General features: G+C 45.7%; 1 protein-coding gene across 10 annotated transcripts in view; it reads left to right on the top strand.

The window, feature by feature from the left end:
• The window catches only part of syne1b (spectrin repeat containing, nuclear envelope 1b), a 504,959-nt gene that overhangs the window by 64,798 nt on the left and 425,851 nt on the right, over positions 1-14,310 (top strand). For all 10 annotated transcript variants that reach the window (XM_059648367.1, XM_059648370.1, XM_059648364.1 and 7 more), the window contains exon 2: positions 6,522-6,583. In XM_059648367.1, the coding sequence (XP_059504350.1) occupies positions 6,522-6,583 (62 nt within the window). The remainder of the gene's footprint in view (positions 1-6,521; positions 6,584-14,310) is intronic.

The following is a 14,310-nucleotide window of genomic DNA, read 5'->3' on the forward strand; positions in this document are numbered from 1 at the left end:
CATCTCACATTTATCTAAATTAAACTCCATCTGCCACTCCTTTGCCCATCGGCCCATCTGATTAAGGTCCCATTGTACTCTGAGGCAACCTTTTGGTTGTCTGCTACACCTCTAATTTTGGTGTCATCTGCAAACTTACTAACCATACTCCTATGCTCACATCCAAATGATTGATATAACTGGTGAAAGGCAGCACCTTTGTCGATTTTAGTACAACCTCCTGACTCCAAGTGCCAAAGCTAACAAGGTGAATAGAAATATGTTGAGAATAACATGGCTTAGATGTGTTTGGACCTATGGCTGCCACGTTCTCCACTGCATTGAAGGTGGATTCGGGTGAATTCCTTGCCTTATGTTTGAGTATGATGTCAACTAGGTGGATCGGCCATGCTAAATTGCCCATAGTGTTCAGGGGTTTGTGGGTTATAGGGGGATGGGACTGGGTGGGATGTTTCAAGAGGCGGTGTGGACTTGTTGGGCTGAAGGGCCTGTTTCCACACTGTAAGGAATCTAATCTAATCTAATTGACAGAGATCGATTGTCATTGATCATTTAATGGCTGCAGGGTGGAAGAATGAGAACTAGGGAACTTGGCCTTCCTTTGTCTTGCAGCTGTCATGCCCATTAGTTTCCACAGGCTGACTAGATTGGCTTGGAATTATCCAGAGAACTAAGACGATTATATGGAGCATATCAGATTATCATAGGAATTAATTGTTCATCTGTTACTATTTTTGTTCATCTTTCTAAAGGAAGTTTGTAATAAATTATAGCTCAGAAACAAAATGCAGAATTTTAACAGCCAAGGTGAGCGGGTGATTTGGGAGCACGTGAGGTTTGGATCTTGTAAAATGGCATTCCGATGTGATCCTTGTCAATTCCTGTTTAGGCGAGTGTAGCTTGCAGGAGAGTGGGAAAGGCCTCTGTCAGGTAACACAGTTTTGTTCTGAAGTTGCGATTTTAACTTAGTGCTCCGGCTTTAATCGACAGCTGACAGGATCCCTGAGCTGTCCAGAGTAGACACGGCGTGAGCGCGGGAGTGAAGAAAAACCATTGGGATAACAGTAGAACTCAATACCTGCAGGTCTGCTTACGGGAAAGGCTTGTGCAGACAGATTTCACTGCTTCATTAGTTATTTCCAACTGCAGGAGGCATTTGCAACTGGCTGCTTGGTTCTGCTTGGATCTTCCTGGATAGATTTGCTGCCTCCGAAACTTCTTTGCGATACAAACCCAAGGGGCTTGACATTCATTGAATGGTGAAAGAAAAACCATTCATAACCCTGGTAGAAGAGGAACCGACTTGAGCAACAGGAAATAGTTAATTACTTAGCAGTAAAAACCAGGTTACATTAGCACCTAATTATTTATCTACATTAGCATTGGGAAAGAAACACTGCTATCTTGTAGGAGATACAAGGCTAGATATTTCATTATCATAGAGTCATGCAGCATGTAAACAGACCCTTCGGTCCAACCAGTCCATGCCAATCATAATCCCAAACTAAATTCGACCCACCTGCCTGCACTTGGCCCATATCCTTCAAAACATTCCTCATTCATGTACTTATCCAAATGTCATTTAAATGTTGCAACGGTACCCACATGCACCGCTTCCTCTGGAAGTTCATTCCACGCACAAACCATACTTTGTGTAAAAAATAAATCGCCCCTCACTTTAAAAATATGCCCCCTCATTTTGAAATCCCCTACCCCAGGGAAAAGATGCCTGCCGTTCATCTTATCTGTACCCTTCATTATTTTATAAATGTCTGCAAGGTCATGTCTCAACCTCCTCCGCTCCAGTGAGAAAGGTCCTGGGCTACTCAGCCTCTCCTTATAATTCAAACACCCCATTCCTGGCAACAACCTGGTAAATCTCTCCTGAACACTCTCCTGCTTAATAAAATCCTTCCTGTAACAGGGAGACCAGATCTAAACTAGCTCACAGTTATAGTGCAACCACAGACTCCAGAGAAACAGACAAGTAGCTGGGTAGGTTTTCCTGAAGGCAGTCATATATATGAGGGGATGGGGCTGCACAGTGTTGAGTATTGACCCTGTCATCCTTATGTTATACAGTTTAACAGTCAGCTCAGCTGCCTTGATCTTTTCTTATTGTGATCTTGTCTTCCCTGCTGCCAGTCCATGGGAGCACCAGATGTGCCCGAGCATCCCTGCCCTGTAAGACTTTGTTGATGACAGGAGGATGGTACAGGTTTTTAGAGCAATGCAGCCTTTGCTGCAGGCCAGGGAGGCATGTGTTGCCAGTGACTGCCAAAGTGCCAACTGCTAGACAGCCATTATGGCTCTGTGGAGCACTGTGTGGTGCAGAGAATTGTGAGTGTCAGATCTAGAGAGAATTACATGCATTGTGGCAGGTGACGGTGAGGGATTGGGTGTGAGATGTTAATAGGATGAGGGTGGATGTTGGCAGGTGGGGTCATCAGGAAATGACTCTGGAGAGAGAAAGGGGAGTGAGTGGAGTTGTGTATGGCTTTGGTCTGATTGTTGTGTAGGATAGTGCCTGGGGAGTTGGCCCCTGAAAATGGGACGTTACGCACTTTCGTTGCCTTGAACCCACACAGCACTCTCTCCAGTTTGAGGGAGCACTCAATTTCTCAGCCAAATGCCATCTGCGCTTGCTTGGTTTGAGAGGCTTGCCTCTTCCTCCAGTCTGCAAAAAAGTAACATCTCGCTTCAGTCCCTCAGATGGGCTATACAGGGAAGAGTTAGAGAGGTCCTGAGGGATCGGGGTACAGGCTTTCCTTTGTTCTTTTTAATTCCCCTAGTCTTGGATTTTTTGAGTTTCGGCGTGCAACAATTCACATTGTTTAAAAATGTCCACTCTGTGCTTGATCTGTGGCTAGGAACCCTTACCACACACGTGCCTACTTTCTTGTTGAATCTACCTTCAGGCTTAACCAATCAAGTACCACAAGTATCAGTAGTAAACAGACTCACAGAGTCAAAGACAGAACAGTTGAACACTGTAGAAGCTTTGGGGATCAGGGATCGTTCTGAACTTTATATGGCATAGCATGACTGAAGAACCATCATAAATACAGCTCCACTGACACGTGGGCTCTCAACCTGTTAACAGGGGAGGTAGTGACATTCCAGTAATGTCACTGTACAAGTAATTCAAAACGCCAGGTTAACGTTATGTAGAAATGGGATTGAGTCCAACTATAGCCAGTGGTGAAATCTGAATTCAATAAACATGTGGAATTGAAAAGCTAGCTTAATGGTGACTGTGCTGCCACTGGTTCACTAATGTCCTTTAGAAAAGGAAATCTTCTCGCCTAGATGTGACTCCAGACCTACTGCAATGAGGCATTGACTGTTAGCTGTCCTCTGTGCAGTTAGGGATTGGCAATGATTGCTGACCTAGCCAGTGATGCCCACATCCTACCAATTAATGGGGAAAGGGGTCTGTTAGATTAAAATTCAGTCTGGTCTACTTGATTTTCTGTTTCGTGTACAAACAGACATCTTGATCCATAGTGGAACATCAGTGTTAAAGATATGGCTGAAGCATTTGCATCAATGTTTGGCCAAAAGCATCGAGTGGATGACCCCTCTCAGCATCCTCTAGGGGTCCCCAGCATTATAGATCTTCAGCCTATTCGATTCACTCCACATGATATCAAGGAATGGTTGGAAACACTGAATACTGCAACGGCTATGGGCCCTGACAACATTGTGACAATATTACTGGAGAGCTGTGCTCCAGAACTTGTATCCCCAGCCAAATTCTTCTAGTACAATTAAAACACTAGCACCTACCCAATAACGACGAAAATTGCCCAGATACATCCCATACATAAAAACAACAGGACAAACCCAACTCAGCCAGTTACTCCCTATTCAGTCTAGTCTTGATCATCAGTAAAGTGATGGAAGATATCACCAACAGTGCTATCAAGCAGCACCTGCTCAGAAATAACCTGCTCAGCGACCAGTTTGGGTTCCACAAGGCTCACTCAGTTCCTGACCTCAGCCTTGGTTCAAAAATGGACAAAAGAGCTGAATTCCAGAGGTGAGAGTGGCAGCTCTTGTCATCAAGGCTGCATTCAATTGAGTGAGGCATCAAGGAGCTCTGGCAAAACTGGGATCAATGGGTATTGGGGGCAAATGCTCTGGTGGTTGGATTCATATCTGACACATAGGAAGATGGTCTTGGTTGTGGGAGGTCAGTCGTCTCAGCTGCAGGACATGCCTGCAGGAATTCCTCAGGGTAGTGTCCTCGGCCCAGCCATCTTCAGCTGCTTCATCAATGACCTTCCCTTCTTCACAAGGTTAGAAGAGGGGATGTTTGCCGATAATTCCACAACTTTCAGCACCATTCACGACTCTGCGGATACTGAAGCAGTCCGTGTTCAAATGTAACTAGATCTGGACAATATCCAGGCTTGGGCTGACATATGGCAAGTAACATTCGTGCCGCATAAATGCCAGGCAATGACCATCGTCAATAAGAGACAATCTAACCATCATCCCTTGACATTCAATAATGTTATCATCACTGAATCCGCTACTGTCAACATCCTTAGAGTTATAATCGACCAGAAATTCAATTAGATTCGCCACATAATTGCAATAAAAGGTCAGAGGCTAGGAATACCGCAGCGAGTAGTTTGCCTCCTGACTCCCCAAAACCTATCCATCATCTACAAGGCAAAGTCAGAAGTGTGATGGAATACTTCCCACTTACCTGGAAGGATACAGCCCCAACAACACTCAAGAAGCTTGACACCATCCAGGGCAAAGCAGCCTGATTGATTGGCACCAGATCCACAAGCATCCACTCCCTCCACCACCGATGCTCGATAACAGCACTGTCTACTATCTATAAGATTCACTGAATCTCTACCAAAGATCCTCAGACAGCACCTTCTAAACCCACAATCATTTCCATCGAGAAGAACAAGGATCACATATACATGGGAACGCCCCCATCTGCACGTTCCCCTCCAGGCCACTCACCATCCTGACTTGGAAATGTATTGCTGTTCCTTCACTGTTGTTGTGTCAGAATCCTGGAACTCCCCTCCTGAATGGTATCGTGGGTCAATCCACAGCATGTGAACTGCAGCTTCCCACCATCATCTTAAGGGCAGCTAGGGACGGGCAATAAATGCTGCCCAGCCAGCAATGCCCATGTTTCATGAGTGAATTTAAAACAAAAACAAACAGCTAATATCGTGATCAGAGATAATAGGAACTTCAGATGCTGGAGAGCCCAAGATAACAAAGTGTGGAGCTGGATGAACACAGCAGGCCAAGCAGCATCTCAGGAGCGCAAAAGCTGACGTTTCGGGTCTGGACCCTTCACCCAGCTTCACACTTAGTTATCTTAGCTAATATAGTGACAATTTGATTTGCAATTTGCAGTGTTAACCTTTCACATGCGAACTGCAGATGTGGTTTATAAATCTCGAGAGGGGAAAAAAATATACACTGTAATAAAATCAGCAATTAAAACAAAATGTGGCAGAAATCCACAACAGGTTCAGCGTGACTGTGAATAGAAATGGACAGGTTGAAGACCTGTATTAAAATGACACTCAGCTTGAAACAATTAACATTAAACTTGCCTGTCCCTGTACAAGTACCCGACTGACCTGTTGCGTAATTCTTTGTTTGAATTCTCTGAAATACAAATGCATGCTAACCAGTTAGAGCTAACAGTGACAAACAAAAGATTGTAAGTGAGTTGTGTGTATATTTTGATTTTAATTCTGCTCCATTCTGACAAATGAGGAGGGTTAAATCTTTCTCGTCAATTGTGTTCTATGAAGATAGATTAAAAAAAATTCTTTTGGGAACTCCTGAAATACTTCGTAAACTGCTAATTACATTTAGAAGTGTAGTCGCAGTTATTTTGTGGGTGAAGATGGCAGCGCAGCAAGATCCCACAAATGTAACAAATGGTCAATTAAGTTGGCGGCTAAGGGACAGGGATAACTCCTGTTAGCTGTTCAAAAATGTCATGCCAGGTCATGTCATGCTTGGTCTTCCAATCGAGAAGGCAGATTGAGTCTGTGATTAATAATTTAACTGAAAGATGGTATCTCTGCCAGTCCAGCATGCCCTCAGTACTCTACCTGTCATTGCTACAATGGCAGTGTGCATGAGCTGCCCGTTAGCCTCTGACCCTCATTCCCGTTAGTTTCAATAATAGGGGATCATTCAGCAAATCTCCTCAAAGCTGTGGTGGCAGATGATGGATAAATAAGTCTGAGAACTTGGAAGAGAGACCATGCTGATTATCCTGGCTGGGAGACCCGCATCCTTATGCTGACTATTGTAGGAGGCAGTTGGCATCCAGGCTTCCCGTCTCTAAGCCTTCCACCACACGGTGAATCTCATTCAAGTTCTGGCTTCTGCTCTCTACAGTGATTTACCTCAAGGCGCTTCTGAAAATTTGTGGACAAGGTATTTCTTCACTTGTGTGTCACAATGTTAATGATTCCCCTTCTTGTATTTCTCACAACTGATCCATCAATGTTTTACAGATGAGCAGGAAGCTGTACAGAAGAGAACTTTCACGAAATGGATCAATTCTCATTTGGCCAAGGTAAGGAGCTTTTGATTGGCCTGTTTATATTCCAGGACAACCCGCAGACCTTGATGGTTGTTTGTCCATAAGGTTGGGGAGGAGGGAAATGTGCTACAACAAGACCTTGGACACTGGTAACCAGTCTCAATGTTTGGCTAACTTGCTGTAGTTACCATTCACTTCTTTGACCTGGTTGATGTGTTTGGGCCTAGAAGCTTGGTCTTACTCTTTTTGCCTCATTGATGGATATGTCCTGTATCTGAGTACCAAGGTCTGTCAATAGTGGCAAACACCATATCTCCAAGTTAATAAGGAGAGGAGTTTCGCTGTGTGGAGTGTGCATGTCCCCAGTGGATCTTCCTTGCATGTATGACTCACATAGATCAAGAGGTTGGACTGCCCTATTCCAAGGTGATGAGTTGCACATTTGGAATGTACTGTCTCAGGTACTTAATTGGGTTATTGCACTGCATCTCAGAGATACTTTCATTGTGCCTTCGTGCTCGAGGGATTACATTTTGCTGGTCTTAGATGTAGTGCCAATCAAGTGGGTTGCTTTAACCTAGATGGTGTTAGAACATAGAACAATACAGGCAGAACTTCGGCCCTCGATGTTGCGCCCACCTGTAAACTAATCTGAGCCCATCCCCCTACACTATCCCATCATCATCCTAAGTGTTCCTAAGTGTTATTGGAACTGTATCCATCCAGGCAAGCATTACCATTACAATCCTGACTTATGCCTTGTAGATGATGGATAGATTTTAAGGAGTCAGGAGGTGAGTTACTTGCAGTATTCCTGGCCTCTGACTTGCTCTTGTATTTACATTATTTATATGCCTAGTCCAGTTCACTTGTTGGTCATTGGTAACCCTAGAATGTTTGATAGTAGGTGATTCAGCAGTAGTGTTACCATTGAATGTCCAGAGGCAACGCTTGAACTCTCCCTTGTTGGAGATGGTCTTTGCCTGCTGCATGTGTAGCGTGGATGTTACTTGCCTCTTACCAGAAGGACTCTGAATGTCGACCAGGTCCTTGCTGCATATGAACGTGGGTTACTTCAGTAGTTGAGTTATTCAACATCATTCGTTGCAACTGTACGCTAAGCCTGTACTGATAAAGCCGAGGGCTCCATGTGCTTTATTAACCCCTGTGTCCACCTGTTCTGCCACCTTCAGCGATCTTTGAATGGTACACACCATGGACCCTCTACTCTGGGATCCTGCCTTAGAATTGTACCCACTCTTTTATGTGGTCTTTCAATATTCTTCCAACCAAAGTGCATTGCCTCACACTTCTCTCCATTGAACGTCATTTGTCACCTATCTGCCCACTCCACCGACTTGTCAATGTCCTTGCAGAGTTTCACACTGTCCTCTTCACAGTTTACAGTTCTTACATGCATGACCTTGTCCTCATAACCCCTCTTCCAGCTGCCTTCTGCCCCAAGTTGGAACTCCCTGATCCAGCTAAAAAGTCCCAATTCCAGCCTCAGGAAAAATTGGCTTCGATCCCAGTCACGGCAAAAGGAGGCCTCAAATCGTGGCCTCAGTTAATGATAGCCATAATCCTTCACTGCTCCAGGGAAGGCCCTGATCTCTGCTTAGGGTAAAGATAGCCCTTATCCCAGCCTGGGTTAAAGGATTTCCCTGATCTTGGCTCAGGGTAAAGACACCCCTAATCCCAGTCTTGGCTAAAGGATTTCCCTGATCTCTGTCTAGGGTAAAGATATCCCAAACCCCAGCCTGTGATGAAGTAGGCCTCACCGAAAAGCAAATGCCAATCCCAACCAGGGATGAAGGCAACCCTTGGTAACTTCCCTTGCTTACTTTGCTAACTGCCTGTTGACCCTCCAGTCACAGGCTGCTTCTCTCCCACATCTCCTGCTGATAGGTTCACAATCAAGTGAGCGCAGGAGAGAAACAGTCTATGATTGGAGTAGCAGCTTCCCATCCACTTCTTCTATTCTAGTTAGAGTAAAAAAAAACTTCAGATGCTGGAATCTAAGGTCGACTGAAAGAACACAGCAGGCCAGGCAGCATCTGGAGGAAAGGAGCAATCAATGTTTTGAGTACTGCCCTTCATTAGGACTGGATGTGGGGATGGGAGAAGCTGCAGATAGAGAGATGGAGGTGGAATGGTGATGATAGGTGGACACCAGTAGTAGGTACGACCTGGTTGATTGATGGGAGGGATGAATCCGGTTGGTGGCTGAAAGGGAAGGTCAGAAGGTGGAATGGAAGGGAATGGAATTTCCTATTCCACTGAGGCAGGCAACCTTTCTCCGATTGGTCGCCCCATGGGTGGATTTTTCAGGGTGTCTTGGGAACATTCGGAGCTAGGGAGCTTTGCCTGCCCTCCCTTTGGGCATTATCTCAGGCTTCCTGTGAGAACGTTTTGTGCGGTGTGCTGATATATCCCTTGCAAACACGTGCGACCTTCCGCATAAAGGCCTGCCAGGGGCCAACTGTTAGAGATGCTGTTCATGGAGAAGTCAGCAATGGTTAGAAGATCAATGGCACCACTTTGAGAAGCAAGGACCATGTGAGAGTCACACCCTGAGAGATTGGTATCTGCAAGGCGATCTGACCAGTCTAAAGTGCAGCGGATCATGGATAGGGGCCACTTTGAGAAATGGATTTTGTATTCTGCAGCCCTGAAATGCCTTGACATCTAATTTGGAATCGGCACTTCACCGCTGCTCCAGTATTGGTACGGGATTCATGCTTTCCAGCATCCGGAGTGTGTCTGTGTGTTGCCGTGGAAACAGCTGCCTCTGCCTGGAGTTACTGTTGCCATGGTGATCACTGCCGCAAAAGAATGCAGCAGCACCAGCTCAATTTTAATTCTCAAACACAGCGAGCAGAAGGTGGGCTCCTTGACGTTTGTCTGCTGGCGTCATCCACAGCAACCCATTCACTTCCTATTCTGCTTCCCTCAGGAATGTCTGTTATCCCTCAGTCTTTTGGCACCAACACAGACACACACATACACACACACACACACAGACACACACACACACACACACACACATACACACACACACACACACACACACACTCACACACAGACACAGACACAGACACACACACACACAAACACACACACACACAAACACACAGACACACACACACACACACACACACACACACACACACACACATACACACACACTCACACACACACACACTCACACTCACACACACACACACACACACACACGCACACACACTCACACTCACACACACACACACACACACACACACACATACACACACACTCACACACACACACACTCACACTCACACACACACACACACGCACACACACTCACACTCACACACAGACACAGACACACACACACACAAACACACACACACACAAACACACACACACACACACACACGCACACACACTCACACTCACACACAGACACAGACACACACACACACAAACACACACTCTCACACAGACACACACACATATATACACACAGAGACACACACGCACCAATACACACAGACACACACACACACTCACACACACACACCAATACACACATACATACACACACTCACACAGACACACACACACACAGACACACACACATGCACACCAATACACACAGACAGACAGGCACACACACACTCTCACACACACTCACACACACACAGACAGACACAGACACACCATCTCTTTCTCTCACACACGCACACACACATGCAGACACACACACACTCTCTGTCTCTCTGTCTCTCTCTCTCTCTCTCTCTCTCTCTCTCTCTCTCTCTCTCTGTGTCTCTCTCTCTCTCTCTCTCTCTTTAGGAAACACCCTGCCAGTAACATGCACAGCGCCCATGATGAATATGAATGGGACACAGTCACACCCCCGGTGCCACTTGTAGGTGCCATGTATATTCATCCAGCTCCACACTTTGTTATATCTCCTTCAGACTGTCTTATTAGGACTCATAATTAAACTGAGGTTCTATCTTTGCTGTCAGGTGAACACTAAAGCTTCAATCGGTTTATTAGAGGGAAAGAAGGTGCCTTCTCTCAGGCGAGTCATGGCCAATATTTATCCTTCAAACAACTCCTTAAAAAAGGTCAGATTTTCTAATCCCCATTGCACTGTCGGAGCTTGCTGTGTTCAAATTGGCTCTCGTTTCCCGCAGAGAGTATGGTTCGTAAATCCTTCATTTGGTTTGAGCATGCCTTATGGCCTCCAGGGCAGTGAGAGCGGCTGTATGAATGCAAATATTTCATTTAACCTCATGCACCATTTATATTCACCTCAGAGAGTGGACGAGCCCTCAGTCGATCCAAAAGCTTTTGCTTCCAACAGCACAGCTCTCCTGCAGTAGCGTATTTGCCTGGTGGATAGAGTTAGGACGATTGAGGCCAATTGAGTCACTGCCGATTGGAAATTTCATCTTGGATGCTCCTGGTCTAAATGTCTTCAAAACAGAGCAGGCATATGCAGTATGTATTCCATCAGCTGTCAGGAAACTAGTGAACACTCCCTTCAGAGCCTGGTAGATATAGAATATTGACTCGGAACTTCACCGTAATGCTCATCACCCAATCTTTAACTAGTTTCTGTACAGTATATTCCTCTAATTTAAATCATACACGTGAATTATATAAATATATAATAAACACACTGCTTGTATTTGTACAATGTTTTTAAAGTTAGCAGAGCAAGCGAAGGTACTTCAGAGGAGCATCATCAAATAAATAGCAAGTAAAACAGCACATTGGCCCAGTGGTTAGCATTGCTGCCTGACGGGGACCTGAGCCAACTGTCTGTGGGGAGTTTGCATGTTCTCCCCGTGCTGGCATGGACTTCCTCCGGGTTGCTCTGGTTTCCTCCCACAGTCCAAAGATGTGTAGATTAGGTGAATTAGTCACGCTGAATTGCTCCATAGTGTCTAGGGATGTGTAAATTAGGTGGATGAGCCATGGGAAATGCAGGGTAGTGGGTGAGTGTATGGGTTTGGGCAGGATGGTCAATGTGGGCTGAATGGCCTTCTTCCACACTGTAGGGATTCTATGAAAATTCTGCCCACAATAAATGGAGAGAAATGGGATGAATGGCTGAGGCCTGTGCTGTTTTGTCAGAACTGATAAGCTCATTGACCTGATGTATTAAGTGTCGTTGGTGCCAGCAGTTTGACTCGGGGCTGCTTAGTGGTGGTACACAAATTATTTGAATGTTTTACAAGAAAGAGTAAAGACAAATAGATCTTTCCGTTGTAAAGTAAGAAAGTCTCAAGCTGCCAATATCACGTGTAATTCTGCTCGCTGGTGGAAATCTCCCAAGGGATTGGATACTTCAAGGGGGCAGTGTTTGTCCTGATTCACCTTTGAATCATAGACTCATAGACCTGTACAGCATGGAAACAGGCCCTTCGGCCCAACTTGCTCATACTGACCATATTCTAAATTAATCTAGTCCTATTTGCCAGCATTTGGCCCATATCCCTCTAAACCCTTCATATTCACGTACCCATCCAGATGCCTTTTAAGTGTTATAATTGTACCAGGCTTCACCACTTCCTCTGGCAGCTCATTCCATACACTCACCACCCTCTGCATGAAAAAGTTACCCCTTAGGTCTCTTTTAAATATTTCCCTGTCACCTTAAACCGATGCCCCCTAGTTTTGGACTCCCATACCCTGGGGAAAATACCTTGACTATTCACCCTGTCCATGCCCCTCAGGAATGTATAAATGTCTTTCAGGTCACCCCTCAGCCTCCGATGCTCCAGGGGAAATAACCCCAGCTATTCAGCCTCTCCCTGTAATTTCTCTCCCTCTCCCTTCATCCCGGGCAACATCCTTGTCAATCTTTTTTGAACATTTTCAAGTTTCACAACGTGTTCTCCTACAGCTGGGAGATCAGAATTGCATGCAGTACGGCAAAAGTGGCCTAATCAGACGGTCGGCCAGTCAGCTCCTGACCCGTCACTGCGCTGAGGGATTGCTGCACTGTTCAGTGTACCATCTTTGGGCGAAGATATTAAGTTGAAATCCCTGTCTCTCCTCTCACATGCTTGTAAAAGACCACACGGTGCTCATTGAAGAAGAACTAGGGAGTTATCCAGAAGCCCCCCTTGACCATGCCATTTGAAAACAGATCACCCTGTCTTTATCTGGTTCCTGTTTTGGGACCTCATTGTGAGTAAATTGGCTGCTGTGTTTCCTGTCTTGCAAGAGCGATGAACTTGTTTTTGAAAAAGCTGTCTCTTTATTTGGTTGCTAAGCCCTTTGGGAGACTGAAAGCTGTCTGTTTTTTTGTTATCTCCTGTTGCTTGTAAGTTTGATATTCGGAATGCTGAGTAGCAATTGAGTCTGACATCGTGGTCATTGAGCAGTGCAGACTTTCCTGTTCGGGAGTGGCCTACTCAGTCACCGTGAGAAGAATATGTATGACTGATGGTGATTTCAGTCAATTGCTTGGTTGGCTGGTGTTTACTTGAGGCTGAGCTATCAACTGGCACGTCCTGATAGCGGGGGTGGGGGCGAGACTGTCACATTTCTCCCACTGGAATATGACTTTGCTAAGGGAGAGAGATGCAGTGGTTTCAGTCACGGTTTGTCCTGAGCAATTTCGTGACGCTGTACTCAGTGCTGTACAGTCTGTTCCCTGGGGTGTGCTCCAAGGCAAACATTAACTTCACCTGGAGGACACATACACACACACACACACACACACACACACACACACACAGACACACACCTCGGTGAAAGAGGCTGTTTGGTCTGCCCGAAACTTGTTGGTCTTCCACAGCAAGGAGTTGATCTCGACTGAATGTTGCAGAGCCCAGGATCAGGACTACTGTGGGATGCGGTAAAGCTTCAGTCAACTGCTACCAAGTCTCAGTGAGGAAGATGGATGTCTGCTAAAGTGCAATGGGTCTGTTCAGTTATCAGACCCTCCCTCAAATAAATATTAATGTAATCTTGTACAAGTAAGAAATGCCTTTGGTTTGTTTGTTGGATAGGATCAAACTCCAATGTTTGTTGGTTTCTCCACATCATAGAGCCCCTACAGTGTGGAAACAGGCCCTTTGGCCCAACAAGTCCACACTGACCCTCAGAGTGTCCCACCCAGACTCATCCGTCTGTAACCCACCTGTAACCTACACGTCCCTGAATGCTGCAGGCAATTTAGTATGGCCAGCCCACCCCAACCTGCACATCTTTGGACTGTGGGAGGAAACCGGAGCACCCGGCAGATGCAGGGAGAACGTGCAGACTCCACACAGACAGTCTCCCGAGGCTGGGATCGAACCCGGGTCCCTGGTGCTGTGAGGAAGCAGTGCTAACCCCTGAGCCACCGTGCTGCCCCAAATACAGTACAGAACGGAACTGCTCTAATGACTGTGTATGTATACATTTTTATGAATAAAATATATTTTTGAAAGCAGAAACGTAGAAGTGTGTTTGCATGGAGTACTGCTGAAATGTTATCCTTAGATCTGTTACTGACATGCTGTGATTCATTTTGCCTTGACAGCTCCATTGTTTCTCCTGCCATCAACTTCCCTGTGTGCTGTGAGTGATGATTAGAGAGTTGGTTCATTGCAACTTCTAGTGAAATGGCTCTGAGCAAGTTACATCATGACAACCTGAACTCCTGTAGTGTTTCTAATAGTGAGTTTGTTGAGTGGAGGCTGGAGAGGAGAGCAGGCCATGCTTTGGATGGTTCAGTACTGCCCCAGCCCTTACGAGATGTGGTC

Source organism: Stegostoma tigrinum, chromosome 9 (assembly GCF_030684315.1).
Source record: "Stegostoma tigrinum isolate sSteTig4 chromosome 9, sSteTig4.hap1, whole genome shotgun sequence".
In the NCBI taxonomy this organism is placed as follows: domain Eukaryota; kingdom Metazoa; phylum Chordata; class Chondrichthyes; order Orectolobiformes; family Stegostomatidae; genus Stegostoma; species Stegostoma tigrinum.